Here is a 9606-nt window from a genome sequence, read left to right on the forward strand (position 1 = left end):
AATCTCTCTCTTGTATGTTTTACAAGTTTCATTAATCTAAAACCAGCTGGGGAAAACAAAAAGTTGGTTCAGTTTGCGAGTTATTACTTTAATTTAACAGAGTTAAATCAAACAAAATCATAAATTACATCAGATCGTACACTGTAGCGTATAACGGAGAGCGTACACTTAAAACGTGTACACCGGAATCTATACACCATACTCCAATACACGCTGTGATGTACTCTCTGTTGTACACTATGGTTTGCACTTTTATGCATGTTACTATATACACTACGGTTTACACTTTGTTATACGCTATGATTTATTTTCCTATGTATGTTTGGAAAACTAAATCAATTTGAATTTGAAGATTCACATCTAAAGTAAATTCAAAAAGCAATTGAAACATACTGTCATCACTTAGTCACAAAAATATTATTAGCACAATACATACATGTATCTTCCCACTCATAACTTATACCGAATCCTGAGGAATTCCCAGTAATAGTTTAGCATATGATCATCAGGTTTCACGCAATCCCACTTCCCATTACAGAATATGGCATATGCATCCGCTGCATACCTATGAATAATTCCCTTATAAGCATCTCGAGCAAAAACTCTTAAAACAGAAATAAACTCTTCAGATTTTTTGAGTATTCAAAGACTTACTTTCCAACTCCATGCAGTTGAGTGACATGAGTCCAGCTCTCTTGAAGATACTCGAGAGAAAGCCGTTGTATCATTTTGGCTCTCTTCTTCTGTAGTCCAAGAGGTGTTATCAGAGTCTCTATCTCTTTCTCTTCGACTTGTGTAGCAGTCATTGCATTAGGACACAGCGCAAACAGGTCTGATATCACCCTTCGCGCCTGCAATAACGTTTAGAAAAATCAAATGACCAACAAGTACGCCTTTTCTTCTTACTGCACTCAACAAGAGCAAGCAGTTCCAGTCATGTCTGAATCAATTACTCATTTAAACAAAAGACTTGCATTACATCTACTTCTTCTGAGACAGTCAAACTGAAAGATTCAAGCCAACATAGGTCTCACTTCCTACTCTCTAGCAAATTTTGGGTTCTCTCAGAATGATTACAAGTACTAGTTGCTGTCAAACTGATCGAGAAGGTATGCAACAAGTAAATGGAAAAACTTAACCAACTTATTTTGAAATGCTCCTAAAAAGAACTAAAATTATATAAGTTCAGTAAAGATACAGAACCTGGGCACCAGAAGTTTTGTTGAGAAGCATACATATGACCAACACCCGCCATGGATCATGCCAGTGATCTTCTTGAAGTAGATTACATGGAGAACGTGGAGGCACCCATGTGTTATCAGGCGTTTTCCGCAGGTATGCCTCATCAGTCTTCTGACGCTTAGAGAGTGAAGGGCTCACAAGAGGAGTTTTCCTCACCCTTCTTGATATCTCCTTTTGTGATTCATTTACTTGGATTCCATCCGCAGACAGGCCATGGAAATATCTTGAAACTTTCGCGACCTTAAAATGTTGACGCAAATCTCTTGGCTGTTCTGAAACAGTTGATCCCTGGAAATATGGAGAAACTTTTCGGACATTAGGTAGAGCTTTGCTGCATCTTTTCCTAGGTTTTCTTCCACTTTGAGAAGCAAAGTTGTCAGAATCACACGGTGAACTAGTTGCTCCCTGGAAGTATGGAGAAACTCTTTGGACTTTAGCTTTCCTAGTACAGCTTATTCCACTTTGAGTTTTAGAAGAAACACTATCAGAATTACACCCTTGTTTGTGCTGTTCTGAAACAGTTGCTCCCTGGAAGTACGGAGAAACTCTTCTTACTTGAGTCAGAGATTCACTACATTCTTGCCTTCCGTGAGATTCATCATCAAAAGGTTGTTCCTTTACAGTGTTCCCTGAAGTAACAAGATTACATCCAAACCCATTGCATGTCTTCCTCTTCCCACCTTTATAAGTACACTCAGACAACAAATCATCCAAACTTGTAAACTTCTCCAGGCAATTAAAAAACGAGCGACTCTCATCGGAGCTGGATCTGTCGTTTAAATGGTTAGGCGAGGCCCCACGAGTCCTCATCACTGAACTATCATATGAAAAACGATTCCTTCAGTTAAATTGGATACCGACTCATACTACAAAATCGAAACTTTCACCTGGATTTGGAAGATTCTGAGTTTGCTTGGCAACGAAGAGCGCCTAATCGAGGAGCTTCTGTTTCGGTGGTGAGGAAAAAAGATCATTTGATTTGTTTTAATACAGGGCAATTCTCCTAGATAAACCATTAGTTTTTGTAGAGAAAACAAAAAGAAAACAACCAAAATATTTTATTTAGTAGGTACAATGACTTTAATACCCTAGATATATGTATATAAATAAAATGAAAAATAAATAAACTTTTTTATATTTCAGATTATGTTCTCAGATTCAAATTTTTTTATAATTTTTTTCTGGAAAATCGAACTTTTAATTTTTTTTTCCATTTTTTATAATTCGAAAATACTTTTTGAAACTATTTTTTAAATTTTTATTTTCAAAATTTTTTACCTCTTTAGGGGATCAGTGGGAGTGTAACTTTTAAAAATTTGAAGAATTTATAGATTTTATTGCTGTCGGTTTAGTGATTCTTACAGTTTTAATTAATTTTTTGTTAGTGGTGTGACGATTTTATGATTCTCTTTAAATCTTTAGTTATTGGTTTAATGATTTTGTAATTCATTGTAGAATCTTTGTTATTCAAAAAGTTGAGTATTTCTAGATTTTGCAATTCTATTAAATTATTGTGTTATTGAAACATTGATTCATCACATTTTAACTCATCATTCGTTACTTTCAAAATACTAGAGTTATAGACAATATTTTCAAAGTTTGGATAACAAAACAAAAAAAACATCCCTTATATTAAAAGAGAAACATTTGAAAAATTGTAACCTCAGTTTTGTAATAATTAAAAAAGATCCCAATGCTTAGGTGTCACTCAATAGGTAGTCAATTACATTTAATTGAAAAATAAGTAGGTCCACATTCAATTTTTATATGTTGTTAGATACATTAGTTGGTTAAACTATATGATATGATGATATAATATGATATTTATGATAGAAGCATTTATGATTGTTCCGCGAGATATAATTACTATTTTATTTTCTTTCCTTAAATAAAACCTACGGAATTACCATAAATGACTAATATATATATGACAATTAATTTTTCTAATAATAAAGATTTGATAACAATTTATATCTCTTCCATCATTTTTTGTTTAATTTTATATTATTAAAATAAATTAAACAATCGAATTAGCTATAAAATTAAAATTTAGATTTTTTCGTATATGTTATATTTTGAATTTTAAAAAATGACAATAAATGACTAAAACTATTAAAATTATTATGTTAAAAATTAATGATCAATGGTTTAACACTTTTATTATGAAAAGATACACATGATTTTAAAACCATATGAGTAAAAAATATTTTATATATATATTAAACTATATACCATATAAAATTATTCTACTTGAAATAATAAAACCCGACTATATCATATTTTGCTCTACCACTATTTTACGATTTTGACATGTTGGGCCACAGATATTTCTCTTACATATTTCTTCTTTGTTAAGAATATTAATAAAAGATCATAGTGCAATACTTTTATACATTGCTTTTATAAGTTTCGAAGAAAGACTCATGATAAGTATAATGATATTATCTAACCGTCATCTTTTTGTCAACTCTAACATTCGTTTTACCTTTACAGTATACGTTTAGAGTATTGTTGTTTCATAAAACGTTCATTATGAGCTTAATCTTTTTGTCATAGCTTAAAGTAATATTTAAACACAAATTTATGCTATAAATTTATAATATATAGACTGTGCTCATAACAAACTTTTTAATGTTACTGAATAACAAGTTTAATTTATATTAACAACATGTTATTCAATTCAATTCAAATATTAACGATAATCCCTAAAACCATAACTCTAAATCTAAACTATGTACCATTTATTAAACGTTTATAAAACAAGAAAATCATTAACACTAATGATATTTTCAAAGGAAAAAATATATTTGAAATAGGAAAATCGGAAAATATTACAATATATAAGCTTAAGATAATACCCGGAGTTTATAATTTGTATTTTGAAATTAAGCTACCCAATTGGTTTTCGGTTTGATTTCAATTTTTAGGTTTCAGAGATATATGATATGTTAGGCAATTTATAAAATTCAGTTTAATTTTGGTTTCGTTTTTTTCAGTTTGATTCGCGATTCCGGGTAAATGTGCTCAAACCTATACTATCTGATATAGAAATTCATTTTTAAATATTATTTTAAATTTGGAATCTGCGCTTTTAAAGCTCTTTTGGGTATTTACATAGTTTATACTATTAAAAAGACTAAAATTTTAATTACAAAAAATCATTTCGGGTTGGTTCATTTCGAGTATTTATATTCTTTTTGGTTTAGGTTTGGGTTGGTTCATTTCGTTCCATGTTGATTTGGGTCCATAATTCAAATACCTTCAAAATACCTGTAATTTTCGGATACATAGCGGATCCAGATTTTGTTTGGATATTTAGGACCCGAAAAAGACTTGAAATACCTAAAAACCAAAAAGAAAATACTGAAACATGGAAAAAGACCCGAAACCCGAAACAAATACCCAAAAGATATCGAACTACCGAAAACGACTTAAAATCATACTTGAAATCTGATCCGAGGAAACCGAAAATATGAAAATTGTTTCTAAATACCCAATATAGGGGTTTATAATTTAAATTTTACTTGAGGCCCTTAACTAAAATCGAAGCCCTAACTTAAACTTATAAAGTATTCTAATACCAAAAACAATATCTAAAATACTTAAATATATCTAGCATACACAAAATGTTTCAGATACTTGGATATCCGGTCATGTCTCACGTAGGATATTGACTCGAAAAGAAACATGCAGATCAAGAAAAACGAATATGTATTTTGCCCTGGACCCGAACCCAAACTGTCCCTATATTTCCAAGTTGATTTCAATTTTATTTTACGGGTGAGGTAAAATATCCATACATAAGAGAGAGTTACGTAAGATGTACATACAAAATCATAGATAAAATAATTCATAAATTATATAATTTCAGATAAATTCTCTAATTGGATATAATATGACTTTGTATCATAATAATGTACAACAATTTCAAAATACCAACTCACAAAATTTATTTACAATCCAAAAGACCCGCGCTTTCGAAGCGCGGGTCAAGAACAATATTATAAACTTATTAATTTTTTCTCATTTAAAATTTTGTTATCAATGATTTAAATATTTTGTTATAAAACGATATGAATGATCATTGAACCGTATGATTATGAAGTTTCATTTAATAAATAACTATATAAAATATAATATATAAAATATACTATTCTTAGAAATTTTTTTGGTCCATCTTAACTTATATTACACTTTTTATTAAACTAACTATCGAATTGATAAATAATGTACAAAAAATAATCTCACACTTTCCTTAAATAAAAGTTATGAAATTACCTAATATGATTAACGTATATATGAAAAGTAATTATTATGAATAATGAATATTTGATAACAATTTTGTATCTTAGTTCTTTTATTATTTTATATTATTAAAAGATATTAAACAATCACATTAATTATATAATAAAAAATTTAATTTTTTATTATATGTTATATTTTGAATTTTTAAAAATATTTATAAATTATTAGAAATTTGAAGATCTCACTTTAAAAATTTTGTGATCAATAACTTAATTTGTTTTGTTATAATAAGATACAAATAATCATAAAATTGTATTAATATGAATTTTTATTTAATAAATATTTAAATTAAATAATATAATATATATATATATATATACACTAACGATTTAAAGCAACAAAATTGGCTGCATCAATTTTAGTCGTTCAATTGAAACCTTTCAAAACTATGTGGAAGACTAAAGTTAAAGTAATTCAGTTTTGAAAATAATAAGATGATGGTTCTAAAATCATTAAAATGGTTCTCAATGATGTGAAAGTTAAGTATTTAAAAAAATGTAGAACAGGTTTTTGTAATAAAAGTGACTTATTGACCACATTACAATTTTATATATATATATATACTATATATATATAAAGAGGGTGATAAAAAATTTTAAGCCCAAATCGATCAGGCTCATCATAAATTCAAAATAGATTTTGGTCCACAATTACAATTACAAATGTTCAACCCAACATATCCCTTATATATATTAAAGGAAAAGCATTCTAAGAAATGTGTTCACACTATAATGGATACTAGATTTTGACCCGCGCTTTCAAAGCGCGGGTTTATTTTTGGTGAAACTTTATATAATCATATTTATATAATCCGTCTTGTATATGCATTTATATAACCCGTTTCATATATGTATTTTATATCCGAGTTTATTTTTGGTTAAAACTATATTGTAGATGTATTTTTAGGTTTTTAATTTTAAATTAGATATTTTAAATATAAATCAATATAACAATTTCATAGTTTTGATCGGTGTTTTGAAACCCGACTCGGACCTGCCGTTGAACGGGTTACCGGTTGGTAACCCGATATTTTTAATATTGTGATTTTTTTTACTGATAAGGTAAATTCGGTGATCATAAGTTGGAAATTTGTTTAAAATATATTTATATTTTTCAAAATTGTTTTAAATGATAATCATTGTTGTCAAAATTAATAATTTTAGAATTAACTAAAATCTTAAAGAATAATCAGCATGCTATTATTGAATTTAAATAACTTACCAGTCTAACCAAACTCATAACGGAACCAAACGACTTCACAGGAAAAATTTAGTTATGTTCGGCAATTTTCAATCCTATTATCATTTCGAATCAGAAAATAATCAATAGTATATAAGATTAGATTTAGGAAAAAGCGGTTTAAAACCAAACGATTAAATAGTTTAAAAAACGACGCAGTTTCAAACATGACTGGTTGGAAAAATACTAAAACGATGCAATATCAAACATGAAAATAATTACAGCCCGAAATTGAATTAGGAAACCGGCGCAGAATGTCCACAATACCTTTAATGAATACAAAAGAAAGACTCTTTAGTAAGGGTAAAAAGAGTAAAAATACCAATATGCTTCTGCTTTAATAGTATAGATGTGGCATTCTCACAATGATTTGAGAATGAGCATTCACACTCTCATAAATGTTTTCGCACTCTATATATATGTGTTCAAACTATGTATTTTATGTTTTGTTTTTAATATAAAATTCACATGTAAGGTTCCAAAAAATATGAATTTAAAATCTAATTCTACAATAGGATAATAAGACGATAAAAACAATCAAAACCAACTAATATCCAAATTAGGGCTGTTCAATATGCTAAAATCAAAGAGTACAGCACCAAACAGAAATAGATAATATGTTATTTTTGTATATACCATCGTAACCAAATGGATGTGATTTTATAAAAATCGTAGGATTTGGAAATGGTTTGATTTATAACCGATTAAATTTAAACATGTAAACATGTATATATTTATAATGACGCATGAATATCTATTTGTTATATGAGTTGATCTATAATTATAATTTATAAATGACTTGAATGACTTGAATTATAATTAAGTAACAATTTAGTGCAAGTGTGGTTTCTTATTTTTTTAGTCTTTCTTTTTTGATCTTTTTGCTTTATTTTAACAATAACTAAACTGAAGTAAAGATTATAAATTTGCTGGACAACAATTAGTTGGAATTCTTTACAACTTTTTTTATCTTTAAAAAATAGAGTTGCGTTCAATCGAAGACATATTAATTTGATGAACACTAAATATGGAAGAATAGAAAAGCTTTTATTTCATGCTTTGTTTTGTTTTTTATTTTTATTTTCAAAATTTAGAGCTTTGATATTAATTCTAGATTTGATTATTTTATTAGATGATAGAAGCATTTTTTGTTTTTATTCTTTTATTTAAATATATAATATTTTTTATAAATGACTTTTTGACAACATAACTATAAAATTCGTATAGTATATAATATGATCTCAAAGTAAATAATTATGTTTTTTGGTATAAAACCGAATAAACTAAAAACCGACGGTATGTAAACCAAATCGAACCGAAGTAAATATGGATTTAGATTAGTAGTTATATTTTACTAACCAAACTATCGAAAAAACCGAACCAACCGAAACCAACCCGATATCCGGATTTAACACCCCTAATCCAAATGAAACCGAACTATTATTTTATTCTCCAAAATATAATAAAAATAACAATTTCATCCCGCGTAAGGCGCAGATCTTATCCTAGTAAATTTATTATTCCAATAAAAATAAAGAAAATCATAGCTATATAAAGGAGAGATTGAACGATGACATCATTATATAAAGCAAAATGAGAAAACCCAGATTTTTCATATCATATAATATGTCACCGTTAACGTTTACATATCCCTTCCAACACTTTATTCACATACTAATTATATGAAATTTTTGTAATAGAATATATTTGTATAATCACTCTACATAAACATTAAGAAAATTTAATATAAAACTATAAAAAGTCCATGATAATCAGTAAAACTTGTGTGGATTCCATAAATATGGATGCACATGAAAACTTTCCAATTCTTTTAAAATCTATCAACTTTTCAAATCCATAAACTCTTCATGAATCAATCTCCCGATGACCCCTCTTTAATAAAACATTTTGATCATTTTAATATTTGAAATCTATATTTCTGACAAAAAAAATTTAGTGCTATCCTAAAGTATTTCACTTTAATATATATATAATTTTTCTTAAAAAGTCTTTCAGATTAAAATATTTTTGGTTTTTTTTTGTTACATAAGGGTGTGCAGAAATAAAAATACAAAACATAACATAACATAAAATAAATATAAAGACCCAAACCTAACCAGCCCAAACATGTATAACCTAAAAAATATCAACACCGAAACCACTCGCAAACCCTAGTACATCTTGAATAGGAGTCACCACCTCAAGCACACACTCGCCGAAAAATGAGATACCGCCAAGGCCACCTTGAAGCTAGATGAAGACGGAGACTGAGAAGGACCGACACAAACCCTCACCGACAAAATCGCAACCCGAGAGAAACCAAGAAGAAAACCAAAGATCAAGCACTATGAAAGGAGAGACTCGTCGAGAGAGGAAAACGATATTGAAGCCGAGCAAGTCGTCTCCTCCCGTTGCCGTAATCAGCCGCTGCCGTGACCGCTTTCAAGAACCAACCACTGTCCTCTAACGGCGAGCTTACTCATCGGCCCAGCAGTTCAAGCTCCACCTCCTAACCCTAAAGATTCACCACCTCTCCCTCCATCGCCGGTTTTGACTTTAGGAAGCTCAAGGGGTCACAAGGGTGGAAAGGGACTGCAGGGCCAAGAGGAAGCATGGAACCAGATCTCGTCCTCTAAATATTCGGGCATGCATAGCCATCGCCACCAAAAACCACCAGTGTTGTGGTCACTCAAATTGAGGTTCCCTAACTCCGCAAGGGTCCTACAACCAGGGCAGGCTTACGGGTCTTAAGAGATGGTTTCCCAAGGCTGTCCAAGAGATGATAAATCAAGGTCTTAAACAGTTGCTGATCCAAGAGAT

General features: G+C 29.5%; 1 protein-coding gene across 3 annotated transcripts; it reads right to left on the bottom strand.

Moving 5' to 3' along the window:
• Positions 1–319: 319 nt before the first annotated feature.
• LOC130500978 (methyl-CpG-binding domain protein 4-like protein) lies at positions 320–2255 on the bottom strand. Of its 3 annotated transcripts, none has more exons than XM_056995884.1 (4): positions 2130–2255; positions 1204–2059; positions 655–851; positions 320–565 (listed from the first exon to the last, which is right to left on the bottom strand). In XM_056995884.1, the coding sequence occupies exons 2-4, from the start codon at positions 2050–2052 to the stop codon at positions 451–453; spliced, it is 1161 nt and encodes a 386-aa protein (XP_056851864.1). In that variant the 5' UTR covers positions 2053–2059; positions 2130–2255; the 3' UTR covers positions 320–450. The 3 variants fall into 3 exon arrangements, with proteins under 3 accessions (XP_056851864.1, XP_056851865.1, XP_056851863.1); XM_056995885.1 differs by having other exon boundaries at positions 1204–2054; positions 2130–2246; XM_056995883.1 differs by having other exon boundaries at positions 1204–2214.
• Positions 2256–9606: the final 7351 nt, after the last annotated feature.

The sequence above is a fragment of the Raphanus sativus genome, unplaced genomic scaffold (genome assembly GCF_000801105.2).
Source record: "Raphanus sativus cultivar WK10039 unplaced genomic scaffold, ASM80110v3 Scaffold0069, whole genome shotgun sequence".
Taxonomy (NCBI): domain Eukaryota; kingdom Viridiplantae; phylum Streptophyta; class Magnoliopsida; order Brassicales; family Brassicaceae; genus Raphanus; species Raphanus sativus.